Below are 14,970 nucleotides of genomic sequence, written 5' to 3'. Positions count from 1 at the left end.
TTCCTTTCATCTTAGGCCTTCTTGACCTCTCTCAAAATGTAGTGTTTATGGTTGTGGCCAAAAAATTCTATTTTGGTCTCATCACTCCAAATTACCTTGTTCCAGAAGTTTTGAGGCTTGTCTCTGGGCTGTTTTGCGTATTGTAGGCGAGATACTTTGTGGCATTTGCGCAGTAATGGCTTTCTTCTGGCGACTCCACCATACAGCCCATTTATCTTTTAAGTACCTCCTAATTTCCTTATTGTGCTTCTTGAAACAGCCACACAGCTAGTTTTCAGAGAGTCCTATATTTCAGCTGATGTTATTTGTGGGTTTTTCTTTGTATCCCAAACAATTTTCCTGGCAGTTGTGGATTAAATTTTTGTTGGTCTACCTGACTATGGTTTTGTTTTTACCGGCCCCCTGATTTTCTATTTGTTAATCACAGTTTGAATGCTGATGACTGGCATTATCAATTCCTTGGATATCTTTTTGTATTCCTTAACTGTTTTATACAGTTCAACTACCCTTTCCCGTAGATGCGTTGACAATTATTTTGCTTTCCCCATGACTCACAACTTTTCAGTGGCTGGATGAAAGATGCAAGAGTCTGTCTGGATCCCAGAAATTCACTCAGCTTTTATGCACACACACTGATTACAAGCAAACAGGTTACAGGTGAGGATGTTGCCTTTAGTAGCCATTCAAGCCCATTTGTGTCAACTTCTGTACGTTATCAGGTCAAAATCACTAGGGTATGTGAACTGTTGTTCATGGTTATTTGGATGTTTTGGGTTGTCATTCTGATTTAAAAAGAGAAAACACAGTAGTTTGACAATAAATTGCTTCACCCAACCACTAATCATGACTGGAGAAAAAGTTTTGGTGTTATTCATATTCTCTGAAAAAAGGCCAAGAAAACAAAAATTCTGCCTGGGTATGTAAACTTTTGAGCACAACTGTGTGTGTATACATATATATATATGTGTGTGTGTATCGAAAGATGAGAATCCATCTGTGCGGAGACTTATAGTCCTATGGACTCCGATTTTTTTTTTTAGTTGTAGTTGTTTGAAGCTAGCATATGGTTGTCACAGTGAGGAGCTGAATCTGGGAGCTTCGCCCTCTGTTTCTTCGTGTTACTCTTCCTCGACATATGGTTTGATCTGTTGATTTCACCATAAGAATAACTGACCACAGTGCATCTGACTGCTGAGTCCCCCATCAATCCCAAGAACACTGTGCTCATCATTCTCCGGCAGTCCCATACACAGTGATTTGAGTGACATTCGAGAGCCACGTTCTCTGGGATTCCCAGCAGTGGAGCCACCAGTGATCACTAAGCAATCACCCATTCTACACTATGGTGGAACCAATCCTTTAATATACCTAATATATACTGTGTGTGTGTGTGTATGTATATATGTATAGTATAGAATTAAAGATGATGCTGAAATAACCATGGCATTGCCGTGATCAATATATGTGAATTATGATTACTTTGTTTAAAGGGATCCTGTCACCTCCCAGGGCCTATTAAAGTAAAAGAGCCACCTTCTGCAGCACTAAGGCTAGGTTCACATTGCGTTAGGGCAATCCGTTTAGCGCTAGCGGATTGCGCTAACGCAATGTTTATTTAGGGGCCGCAAGCAGCGTCCGAGGCGCGCCACAGAAGAACGGCACATCGCTAGCGCGAGCCGAAAAGGGCACGCGCTTGCGATGCGCTAGAGGGAAACTTCACATTGCTGTAAATGGGTGCGCTAACGGACCCGTTGCACGGCGTTAATTGCGACATTTTCGCCGTGCAACGCTGTCCGTTAGCGTGCACACATTAACGCAATGTGAACCTAGCCTAAGGCTGCGTTCTGTGAAGGTGGCTGTTATGTTTTTTTTATCCCTATTACCGCAGAAATAATGACTTTTATAAATTTGGCACCATACCTGTATTGAGTCCGAGGGGTATGTTTTCTCCCCCTGACTCAAGCGCCTCGCATCCATCAATCATTCCCTGTCTTGCCTCCGGGCGCCGCCTCCTCTGTGGCTCCTCATGTCACTGGCGCCTGAGCTGTGTAATCATTTTTTGGGCATGCGCTGTGCGCGCTGCCCTGGAACTTACATCAAGTGATGTACGGAGATTGCGCCTGCGTGTAGCACAGGCCCCAGATCCCGCCCTGCAAAGTGTTATGATTTATTCACACTGTGGGACTGAGAATCTGAGATTACCAGCCCCGCAGTAGGGAGATAGGGACAGCCACAGAGACTCACTACGCAGGCGCCAGATTCTCAGCCCCGCAGTGTGAATAAATCATAACACACTGCAGGGCGGGATCTGGGGCGTCCGCTACACGCAGGCGCAATCTCCGTACATCAGTTGATGCAAGTTCCACGGCAGCGCTCACAGCGCATGCCCGAAAAATTATTGCACAGCGCCGGTGATGTGAGGAGCCACAGAGGAGGCGGTTCTTGGAGGCAAGATGGGGGATGATGGACGGACGCAAGGCGCTTGAGTCAGGGGGAGAAAACTTACCCCCCCGGACTCAATAAAGGTATGGTGCCAAATTTAAAAAAGTCATTATTTCTGCGATAATAGGGATAAACATAACATAACAGCCACCTTCACGGAATGCAGCCTTAGTGCTGCAGAAGGTGGCTCTGTTACCTTAATAGACCCTGGGGGGTGACAGGTTCCCTTTAATTGAAAAGTGTTTCATAAAAATTATTTTAATGGGTGCTGCTGGAGAAAATAGCGCAAATAGGGTCTTATCCGGGTTACAAATGGTGTAATATGATTGAATTGTACTCACCAGATGGAGCTAAAATTTAGCTTATAGAAGTATTCACTGCAGCAGATCTACAGGTCCCCAATGGTGACCAACTGAAGGGGGAAAGAAATGGGGAAACGTGGATTCACTCTGCGCTGCTGAATAACTGGAAGTCCCGGCGTATTATCAATATAAATTGTGGGTTTTATTCATTCAACGTTCTAAGACTTCTGATATACTCCGGCCTGTACTTCGTTCTCCAGTTTACTTTGCAGTCCTGCTAGCTGATTTTTGAGAAACACAAGGTCCTTTAGTTTTGGGGAATCCTTGTCATCTGCCAAAATGATTTTGATTTTTTTCATTTGTACTTGTGGGTTTTGAAATATCAAAAGTATTCATGTGAATATTAGAGACAGAAAAATAAAACCTTTACTTCAGCCTTCATTCAAACCTATTTCCAAACTGTTAATGTCTCCCCAACAGGTCTTTTAAATGTATAATGTTCTTCCTTATAAAAGCTTTTTTTTTTGTTTTGTTTTATTACTTTTTTGCTTACTGTTTGCTTGGATTTCCACGCAGCCACTATTAATTTAAATTCCGCAAATGACAGCTGGTATGGAAGCATAAAGGATGTGATCAAAGGCCAACAGACCGAGGCAGTTTGGGTATCGGAAGGAAAGGTACTTATTTTAAGTATTTTTTGGTGGTATTCTGTATAGGAGATTTAATTAATGGGGACTATACCCTTTACAGGTCCTTCTCAAAAAATTAGCATATAGTGTTAAATTTCATTATTTACCATAATGTAATGATTACAATTAAACTTTCATATATTATAGATTCATTATCCACCAACTGAAATTTGTCAGGTCTTTTATTGTTTTAATACTGATGATTTTGGCATACAACTCCTGATAACCCAAAAAACCTGTCTCAATAAATTAGCATATTTCACCCGTCCAATCAAATAAAAGTGTTTTTTAATAACAAACAAAAAAAACATCAAATAATAATGTTCAGTTATGCACTCAATACTTGGTCGGGAATCCTTTGGCAGAAATGACTGCTTCAATGCGGCGTGGCATGGAGGCAATCAGCCTGTGACACTGCTGAGATGTTATGGAGGCCCAGGATGCTTCAATAGCGGCCTTAAGCTCATCCAGAGTGTTGGGTCTTGCGTCTCTCAACTTTCTCTTCACAATATCCCACAGATTCTCTATGGGGTTCAGGTCAGGAGAGTTGGCAGGCCAATTGAGCACAGTAATACCATGGTCAGTAAACCATTTACCAGTGGTTTTGGCACTGTGAGCAGGTGCCAGGTCGTGCTGAAAAATGAAATCTTCATCTACAGGTGCCGCATTCCCCAGGTAAAGCCACTTTTGAACCATAAACAGCGGCAGAAGCGCCTGACCTGGGCTACAGAGAAGCAGCACTGGACTGTTGCTAAGTGGTCCCAAGTACTTTTTTCTGATGAAAGCAAATTTTGCATGTCATTCGGAAATCAAGGTGCCAGAGTCTGGAGGAAGACTGGGGAGAAGGAAATGCCAAAATGCCTGAAGTCCAGTGTCAAGTACCCACAGTCAGTGATGGTGTGGGGTGCCATGTCAGCTGCTGGTGTTGGTCCACTGTGTTTCATCAAGGGCAGGGTCAATGCAGCTAGCTATCAGGAGATTTTGGAGCACTTCATGCTTCCATCGGCTGAAATGCTTTATGGAGATGAAGATTTCATAACTCATGCACAGTGGCTCTCTGTTATGGCTTAAACTCTGCTCTTAATATTTAAGTTGTAGACTGTACAAAGTTTTTCTCTTCGTATAACCGTAAATTTAATTTTGAACTTTCTATGAAACCCATAGACAGATGGAATTGATGAAGACGACGACCGAATGTCCTATCTGACCGCAATGGGAGCTGACTACTTGAGTTGCGACAGCAGATTAATAAGTGACTTTGAAGACACAGACGGTGAAGGTGGGGCCTATACTGACAATGAGCTGGATGAGATTCCAGATGATCCAGTACCAGTTTCAGCCATCAGCCGGTCTTCTGAGCCTGTGCAAGAAGAGGTACATTTGTAAATGGAAACAGACATATTAGTACCCTTTTGGAAACATTTGTATTTTATATCTTCCACGTATTTTTATTTTTTTTTTCTACAAATGTGTCAAAAGGGAATCGGTCCAGTTACCCAGAAGAGAGCAATTTAAGCTATTGTAGGTTTTTACTCTTAAAAAATGTAACGGACAATTATGTATAGAAAACATGACAACTTTATATTTGTGAAGATATTTTAACTGTATTATTAACTGGCATACTAATGTACGTATAGATAATGGTTTTATTGCCACTGTTCAATTATGCTCTAATATTTACTGCAGCATTCCGATAATCATCCATACTATTAAGGAGTGCACCATACACGACAATCTGTATTTGCATACCTCGTTTGTTGGTCTGGCTGCACATGATTACATTTCTACTCAGATTTTACTCTTTAATGGTTAATTTTACATAGAGAGTCGGGATATAAGGTTTCTAAGCTATAATGCAATTACGATAGCGTCATTTGTAGTCTTAACCCCTTCAACCACAGCCATTTCCGGTTTTGTTTTTCGTTTTTCCCTCCCCTTTTTCCAAGGGCCATAACATTTTTTCTTTTTCTTTCAATATAGTCATGAGAGCTTGTTTTTTCTGAAGAACGAGCTGTAATTTTGAATGACACCATTCAGTTTACCCAATAGTGTACTGGAAAATGGGGAAAAAAATTTCAAGTACAGTGAAAATGAAAAAAAAAAAGTGCAATTCCACAATCTTTTTTTAATTTTATTTACCATGTTCACTATATTTGAAAACTGACTTGGTAATGTGATTCTCCTGGTTAGTATGAGTACGCAGATACCAAACATGCATAGGTTTTTTTTTTTTTGTTGAAATTTTTTTTGCTTTTGTCCCCATTTTCCGAGACTCTTCGCATTTTCATTTTTCGGGATCTAGGGATGTGTGAGGACTTATTTTTTGAGCCCTGAGCTCACATTTTTCTTCATACCATTTTGGACTATATACAATACATTGTGACCAAAAAAACGTTCTTTTGGCTTTTCCATTTTTTATTTATTTTTTTGCTTGTTTTGCTGTCTTTTTCCTTTTTGGTTATATTTTTTAACTTTTTTTTTTATTCTTTTAACTTTTTACTGTATTTAATAGTTCCCTTAGGGGACTTAAATCTGTGATCGTCCGATCACTTGTGCTATACATAGCAGGGCATCAGCACTGCAATGTATAGCAGAAATCACATGGTGGTCGTAATGACAGGCATGAGCGTCATCGGCACCCCACGAACATGTCACATGGAATGACACACATGCCCCTGTCGGCTTGTGTCAGAGATTGACAGCGGCATTTAACAGGCTAACAGCTGCAGGCAGCGCACCGCTCCACCCATGGCTGTTAAAGCCACATGATGGCTGATTACATCAGCCATCTTGTGCGGAGAAAGATGCGGGCTCAGCTTGTGAGTCCGCATCAAAGTCAGGGAAACATATGATGTAAATATATACGTCATATGTCGTGAAGAGGTTAAAGTGTACTGTAGAGTACAGCAGAAGACGGTTCCATTGAATTCATGTGTGTGAAGTGTGTTGGTGTGTGGCTTGGCTAATTTTGCTTGATGCTGAGGAAGGCAAAATCTTCATAAGACCAAAGATCACAATGACTTAATATAGCCTTGGGGTAATGTACTTTGAGTAGGGGGATACTTGGCTTAGAATGTTAAGAAACACTGCTTAGTTTTCAACAAATAACAGTTTTGTTGTAAATCACTTTTTAGCCTCTAGTTAAACCAGTTCCTGAACCAAGAAGTCAAATGAAAACGGCTGGAAGCAGAGAAGTTCAACGAGAGCCAAGTCCACCTCCATTTAAACCAGAACCTCCAAAGGTATATTCAGCCAGATATTCAGGTTATCTAAATATTTTTAAATCTTAATTTTCTCCTGAGCCAGGTTTCGTTTACAAGTAAAATGTTCTATGACACAGAAGCAAATATTTACAGTGTAGCCTTCCCTTTATGTTCAATAGGCATTCAGCTGTAGCCTCTCTCTTCCCCCCCCCCCCCCATCCTATAACCTTGAGAATGAAAGGACCGCAGCACTAGTTAGTGGCTTGTGGCCACTTGTTGCATCGGGAAATACAGCATTGCTCTGTTCACTTTAGTAGCCAGGAGTGCCGCATTGTAGAGCGAAATGTCAAGTGGACCTCCACTAATTTTGTTTACAAAAATTAAAGAGGTTGCAAAGGTTCCCGCCGCCCCCTTTTCTTGAATAATAAAGGAAATTTGTCTCCAGGTTTTTGCAAGAAGGAGCATTCTATAGGGACAGACAGGCACTCTGATTCCATTGATGCACCACTTCCTTTACTGGGTGCTGCAGTCTTGATAAAATCACTGTTTTATCTGCTGCAGCCCTACCAGTTCCTTGAATGCCAAATTCTTTATAACCATTCCCACACCACTGATTGACAACTTTCTGTGTACACTGTGTATAGGCAGAAAGTTGTCAATAAGTGGTGTGGGCCATGATATGCAGAATTCCACTTCCAGGGAACTGGTAGGTCTGCAGCAGAGAAAACTGTGATTTGTATCAAAACTTCAGCAAGCAGCTCAGTAAGGTTATATGTACAAGGCTTTTTCAGGCGGATTCTGCCTAGAGAACAACGCAAAAGCTGCAAGCTGTAGAGCTGCCGCAAGAATGACGGCAAAGCCACTGGTGAAGCCACTTCCAGAAAATTACCATTTATGTGTTCCTTAAGCAGCTTCGTCTGGGACAATTCTGTGTGCTCATACCCTAAGTCAGGGGTCCCCAACCTGTAGCTCGTGGGCCACATGTGGCTTGTTGTCCCATGAATTGTGGCTCGCGGCTGTCTGCCAGTTTGCTGCATTAGCTCCAGATTTAGTAAACTGGTAAGAAGAGCACATCTCAAAATGGTGAACTTTGTGAGAAGCCCTGCACAGAAGAGCAGATTTGGGTACACATCTTCTGGTCTTGGGGGATTAGAGATAATTTAAGCATTATACACTGGAGATAGGATGATACTACCAGTCAGAGGAGGTGCTTGAAGCTGGATGTGACTGTGTTGGGAGTGCGTGATGGAAGAATACTGAATAGGGGGTATTGTGGGAACCCCTGGATCTTGGTATACTGCTTCGGGGTGATTTGTGTGGAAAAGCTTTGGTTATCATTATACTCGAAATGGGAGCTATGGTTGCCACTACTGTGAGGGGGGCAGGAGCTGGATGTGGCATGCAAACCTCTTGCAGAGCTGAATGTGGCTCTCAAGGTCAGAAAGGCTGAGGACCACTGCCCTAAGTGATACGTCACTGGAATCAGGGGGGTCTGTCACCAGGGTTTTATTATCCCATCCGAGAGCAGCATGATGTAGGGGCAGATTCCTCCTCAAATCGGATCTTTCTAATATGTCACCACATTACATTGTGGAAACAATTCTTTATACCTCTTATCTACTTTCCATACAGAATTCTGAAGCTTGTTCATTTGAGGAGTTGGTGCAGGTATGACATAATGGACCTCATGGGATTGCCTAACAAACACTGGCAGTCCCCATATGTCTTGTGGCTAACAGCTGCAAAACATGTGGGCGCAGGAACTAGAGCATGTCACCCGAGCACTCTCGATACTCAGTGCATAAGAGTACCTTAGGCAAACTCGAGTAACGAGCACTTGCGCTCATCACTAATTGTCATCTAACATGTATTCGATCATAGACCTGCACTGACAGTCTTCTAACAATGTATGAGGTAATGTAATAGCCCACACTTTAACATTGTTGCTTCCAGGTTAAGCCACAAGGGAAGGATGAGCTTTACGACTCTCCTCGCTATTATGATGCTAAGCGAAGCAGTTCCAGTGTAGCCAGCAGTGAAACTTCAGGTGGATCAGCCAAGGCTGTTCCTCCCCCTGTTGCTGTAAAGCCTGTAATTGGTGGGAAGCCCATACTGAAACCTCCTGTTACAGTTACCACTTCAGCTGGCATTGAAGATGATGCGCAAGAAAATGAAATTTTAAATCCGCCCAAGTCTGTTTTGGGAAAAGTGAAAATATTTGAAAAAATGGATCACTCCGCAAGGCAGCAAAGAATACAAGAACTACATGAGGCACAAAATGCACGAGTAAGTAATGCCTATCACAAGCACATAATTAAATATAGTATTTTTATGACCACATTCACAGTTATTCCATATATAATTAATATATTAATATTAGTTATGTGTATATATACAGCTCTGGCAAAAATTAAGAGACCACCACATCAAGACCCTGTCATGGGCAGCCCAATCTCCAGACCTGAACCCTGATTGAAAACCTCTGGAATGTAATCAAGAGGATGATGGATAGTCACAAGCCATCAACCAAAGAAGAACTGCTTAAAGTTTTGCGCCAGGAGCAGTGTGAAAGACTGGTGGAAAGCATGCCAAGACGCATGAAAGCTGTGATTAAAAATCATGGTTATTCCACAAAATATTGATTTCTGAACTCTTCCTGAGTTAAAACATTAATATTGTTGTTTCTAAATTATGAACTTGTTTTCTTAGCATTATTTGAGGTCTGAAAGCACTGGGGTTTGTTTTTTAAATTTTGACCATTTTTCTTACTCAGAAACAAAATACAAAATGTATTGCCTGAAAATGGTCTCTTAATTTTTGCCAGAGCTTTATATTATTATTAATACATAATTAAATCTATACTTTTTTGACCATATTCACAGTTATTTCATACTTTAATGGCTTATTTTCACAAATCATTCGGTGTAAAAAATTTTTTAAGGCATTCTGTATAAGGTGTAAGTTTTTGCCCAGTGTCAGCTACTCAAAGAGGACATCCACCTTAAAACAGCTTGACATTTGGAGTCTAAGCCGATCAGTTTCGTAAAATCCCATTCTATTATTTGTCACAGTATATTGCAGTAAAAATGAAAGACTTTTTAAGCTTTAATACTATGCAAATTTACATTAAAATTGGATGAAGAGTATGAGAAAATTTGTTTTCCCAGAATACGTTTTTTTTGCAGTTCACTATGCACAAATTGCTGCGGCTACCATTTTGCTGTACTGTAGAATGCCAAGCAAATGGTTAAATAAAAAAAAATGACTTGCCTGTCCTGCAGTCCGCTGAACTCTTCATACCCTCTTCTTCCCTCTTATGTTCATACTCTTTGACCTATTTACTCCGGACCACTGATGTCACTCTGCGCCTTGCCATCACTCGCGTGATTCAGTGTCACTGAGCCAGAAGCAACTGCATGGAGTGAAGGGGCCAAAGAGTATCCTTGGGAAGGAGAAAATAAGAGGTGCAGAAGACCGGATGGTGGGCTACCAGGACAGTGGGACAAGTTACCGTATGTATTTATTTTTTTAACATTTTTTATTTTTATTATACTCTGACGCCAAAGCATAATGAGGAACATTGAATTTGCATAAAATAACTTCCCTGCGAATTGAATTTCCCTTTAAAATGTGCACAATATGGCATATTTGAATCTTGGCACATTTGGTCATCTCTATTCAGTTGTCTTAATTAATTAATATGTTTGACACCCTGATATTTGCAAGACACTACTAGATTCTTTATTTTTCTTTGTGGGGCCAAAGCATGTATGTGTGATATACATACCTACCTGACATAGCCTTCTAGTAGTGGCAGCTCCTGTTAATAATTGACACTATTTAAAGCTACCTTCCAGTTTTACATTAACCCCCGGAGCGTTTTCTGTTTTCGTTTCTCGCTCCCCTTCTTCCCAGAGCTATAACTTTATTATTTTTCTGTCAATATGGCCATGTGAGCCTTCGTGAGGGCTTATTTTTTGCAGGATGAGTTGTACTTTTGAACGATACCATTGGTTTCACCATGTCGTGTACTAGAAAATGGGAAAAAATTCCAAGTTCGGTGAAATTGCAAAAAGTGCAATCCCACACTTGTTTTTTGTTTTGCTTTTTTGCTGGGTTTACTAAATGCTAAAACTGACCTGCTATTTTGATTCTCCAGGTCATTACGAATTCATAGACATCAAACATGTCTTGGTTCTTTTTATCGAAGTAGAAAAAAAAATTGTGCAATTTTCCGATACCCTTAGCATCTCCATTTTTCGTGTTCTGGGGTTGGGTGGGGGCTTATTTTTTACGTGCCAAGCTGACGTTTTTAATGATACCATTTTAGTGCAAATCCAGTTTTTTGATCGCACGTTATTGTATTTTAATGCCATGTCACGGCGCCAAAAAAAACACGTAATTCTGGCGTTTTGAATTTTTTTCTCGCTACGCCACTTAGTGATCAGGTTAATCCTTTTTTTTATTGATCGTGCGATTCTGAATACCTCGATACCAAATATGTGTGTTTGATTTTTTTTAAAATTGTTTTATTTTGAATGGGGCGAAAGGGGGGTGATTTGAACGTTTATTTTTTATTTATTTTTTTAACCCCTTCACCCCCGGAGCTTTTTCCGTGTTTTCGTTTTTCGCTCCCCTCCTTCCCAAACCCAGAACTTTTTTATTTTTCCATCAATATGGCCATGTGAGGGTTTATTTTTTGCGGGACGAGATGTACTTTTGAACGATACCATTGGTTTTACCATGCCGTGTAACAGAAAACGGGAAAAAAATTCCAAGTGTGATGAAATTGCAAAAAAAGTGCAATCTCACACTTGTTTTTTGCTTGGCTTTTTTGCTAGGTTCACCAAATGCTAAAACTAACCTGCCATTATGATTCTCCAGGTCATTACGAGTTCATAGACACCTAACATGTCTAGGTTATTTTTTATCTAAGTGGTGAAAAAAAAATTCCAAAGTTTGCTAAAAAAAAAAAATAAAATTGCGCGATTTTCCGATACCCCTAGTGTCTCCAATTTTCATGATCTGGGGTCGGTTGAGGGCTTATTTTTTGCGTGCCGAGCTGGCGTTTTTAATGATACCATTTTGGTGTAGATACATTCTTTTGATTGCCCGTTATTGCATTTTAATTCAATGTCGCGGCGACCAAAAAAACTTAATTTTGGCGTTTTGATTTTTTTTCTCGCTACGCCATTTAGCAGACAGGTTAATCCTTTATTTTTATTGATAGATCGGGCGATTCTGAACGCGGCGATACCAAATATGTGTATGTTTAATTTTTTTTTAATTGTTTTATTTTAATTGGGGCGAAAGGGGGGTGATTTGAACTTTTATATATTCTTTATTTTTTTTATATTTTTAAACACTTTTTTTTTGTAATTTTGGCATGCTTCAATAGCCTCCATAGGAGGCTAGAAGCATGCACTACACGATCGGCTCTGCTACATAGAGGTGAAGTACAGATCACCTCTATGTAGTAGAAAGGCAGGTGTACTTTGAGCGCCGACCACAGGGTGGCGCTCAAAGCAATCGGCCATCAACAACCATAGAGGTCTCAAGGAGACCTCTGGTTGTTATGGCAATGCACCGCTGACCCCCGATCATGTGACGGGGGTCAGCAGTGTGAGCACTTCCGGCCGCGCGGTAGGGAGCGCTAGTTAAATGCCGCTGTCAGCGCTTGACGGCGGCATTTAACTAGTTAATGGGCGCGGGCGGATCGCGATTCCGCTCGCGTTCATTGCGTGCACATGTCAGCTGTACAAAACAGCTGACATGTCGCGGCTTTAAGGTGGGCTCACCGCCGGAGCCCACCTTAAAGCAGGGGATCTGCCAGCTGACGTACTATTCCGTCAGCTGGCAGAAAGGGGTTAAACATTTTTTTTTTTTACTTTTGCCATGCCTCAATAGCCTCCATGGGAGGCTAGAAGCTGGCATAGCCTGATCGGCTCTGCTACATAGGAGCGATGCTCAGATCGCTCCTATGTAGCTGAATTACAGCATTGCTTTGAGGGCCGACCACAGGGTGGCGCTCACAGCAATCTGGCATCAACAACCATAGAGGTCGTTAGGTGACCTATAGTCCGTGTTTGACAGCGGCATTTAACTAGTTAATAGCAGCGGGTGGATCGCGATTCCACTGTCCGCTATTGCGGGCACATGTCAGCTGTACAAAACAGCTGACATGTCCCGGCTTTGACGCGGGCTCATCGCCGGATCTCACATCAAAGCGGGAATTCGGTCCTCGGACGTACTATTCCTTCCAAGCACAGAAAGGGGTTAAAATTTTAGGTGGGCAATGCAGAGCATATATACCTGGTGGCCTCCCTGTACATTCTTTCGCAGGTTTTATAGATAAATGCATGTCTTTTAATCAGTGTCATTGTTTCCATTACTGGTACTTTAACCACCTTTTGCGCAGACTTTGTAATAGTTCCATTCTTGTGTGAAAGCTAAAACATTGTTTTTCTGGTCCTGCAGCTGGAACTGGCACAGAAACTTCCCGATATCTATGCTGTGCCTATAAAGCCGCAGAAACCTGAACAGAATCGACCTCAACCAACGAGGTAACGGAGACTTAATTCAATGCAAAACAGATGCATTTAGTATCAAGTCTGTTCGGTATTTTAGTAGAAGATCAATATATGTTTTTTTTCCTTAAAGTTCCCGTACTCCAGAGCCCCAGAAACCACCTGCTTGGTCATACTTGGACAAGAAAGGAAGTTATGGCAGTGACGAAGAGGAAGAAGAATATCGACGCCAGTTGTCCGACCAGTCAAGGCGAGGGTTTTATGCCCAGCCAACAAAATACAGAGATACTGAATTGTGAACTTCTTCTCCAAAACTAGCGATACAGTGTATCCATCGGGTTAATGTACAGTCCTTTTTAAGTAAATAGAAGAATATAGATATCTTTTTACATTAAATTTGATGGGTTTTTTTTAGTAGAAACATGTTTGATTTTTTGCACTCTTTGTTCTACTTGGTTTCTATGTTTGTCATATATTCAAGACCCTTTCATTTGCAGACTGTTGTATTAGTGAACCACAATCAACTATATTGTGTGTTTTTGGTCCAGTGCAAATATCAGAGAATGTTATTTTATGGTGCAAAGTTTCGTTTTTTTGTTAATTTGTACTAATTTGCATTCGTAAAACTAAATATATATGACAGGCATTGTCAGACTTGCTGTCCTTGTGAGGGATGACCACAAATATCCTGCTTTATAACAACATTTCAACAAAGAATTTTAACAAGTGCCTTTTTTGAGAATGTCTTTTGTTACATTAATTTAAAATCACCTTAAAATTCGGACTTAAAAAAAAAAATAAAAATAAAAAAAAGTTACTTTTCTCAACTGATTGGGCTTCTAAGGCTATTTGCCCACGATCAGGATATAGCAGCGTTTTGGACGCAGCGTATTTTCACTGCTTTCAAAAAGCGCTCTAATCCCGCAGGTACATCCGCATGCGTTTATTGAACAGTCTAATCAATGGCTATGGGTGAGACTATGCAGTGTCTTTGCTGCGAATAATTGGCATGCTGCAGCTTGTAAACAAACACAGTGGGTGAGTTTACACTGCGTCAAATAGAAGCACAGTGGGCACGGAATTTCTATAAATCCCATCCACTGTGCTTGTAACCTAGAAGGCAGCGTTTTGTCATCTGAGTCCAAAGCGCTGCTGTTCCGGATCGTGGGCACATACCCTTAAAGCAATTTTGCCTGTTACATCCAGGTTGGACATGCTTAGCCTGTTTATTGTTTTTCCTTATTTCTCTCTTATTGTCATTAATAAACTATTTAAATTGCAGCTGTCTGACTTGTAAACTCATGAACAGAGTGTAATTTTTCCAATTCAATTATTTTACATGTTTTTCTTTTACTGATCTTCTCTTATATACACAATGGTAATAGATGCACCTACCTACAAGTCGTCCATTCGAACTGGGTCGCACAACTTTCAAATATATCCTGAATTTTATTTGATCACACCAGTTTTTCATAATTGTGATTATGGAAATGTAGTCTATAATGTACTTTATTTGTACAGTGGCACTTGGGCATTGGCAAGGCTTAGTAACAATTCATTTTTGAAATTAGTTCATTGCCCATAGACTAGAAATTTTAGTTGGATGAATGTACAGTTACGAAACTAGGATAGAACTCCCTGATTTGAGACATTTAATCAACATAACATTTCAATAGGAAACTTGTTTTCCCAATATGCCACTTATAAATAGCTGGGTACAAACTTGGTTCCCATATTGGGGCCAGATTTTTGGTGGTAGAAGTCTGAATTGAGAAAAAATTGATTGTATGGGAACAACTGAAATGAA

General features: G+C 40.7%; 1 protein-coding gene across 3 annotated transcripts in view; it reads left to right on the top strand.

The window, feature by feature from the left end:
• Window positions 1-14,444, top strand: part of TJP2 (tight junction protein 2) — a 155,457-nt gene extending 141,013 nt beyond the window's left edge. For all 3 annotated transcript variants that reach the window (XM_077249082.1, XM_077249083.1, XM_077249084.1), the window contains 6 exons: window positions 3,321-3,421; window positions 4,598-4,807; window positions 6,568-6,675; window positions 8,590-8,922; window positions 13,114-13,199; window positions 13,297-14,444. In XM_077249082.1, the coding sequence (XP_077105197.1) occupies window positions 3,321-3,421; window positions 4,598-4,807; window positions 6,568-6,675; window positions 8,590-8,922; window positions 13,114-13,199; window positions 13,297-13,462 (1,004 nt within the window). In that variant the 3' untranslated portion in view covers window positions 13,463-14,444. The remainder of the gene's footprint in view (window positions 1-3,320; window positions 3,422-4,597; window positions 4,808-6,567; window positions 6,676-8,589; window positions 8,923-13,113; window positions 13,200-13,296) is intronic.
• Window positions 14,445-14,970: the final 526 nt, after the last annotated feature.

The sequence above is a fragment of the Ranitomeya variabilis genome, chromosome 1, assembly GCF_051348905.1.
Source record: "Ranitomeya variabilis isolate aRanVar5 chromosome 1, aRanVar5.hap1, whole genome shotgun sequence".
NCBI classification, from domain to species: domain Eukaryota; kingdom Metazoa; phylum Chordata; class Amphibia; order Anura; family Dendrobatidae; genus Ranitomeya; species Ranitomeya variabilis.
This window is presented reverse-complemented; position numbering and strand designations above follow the sequence as displayed.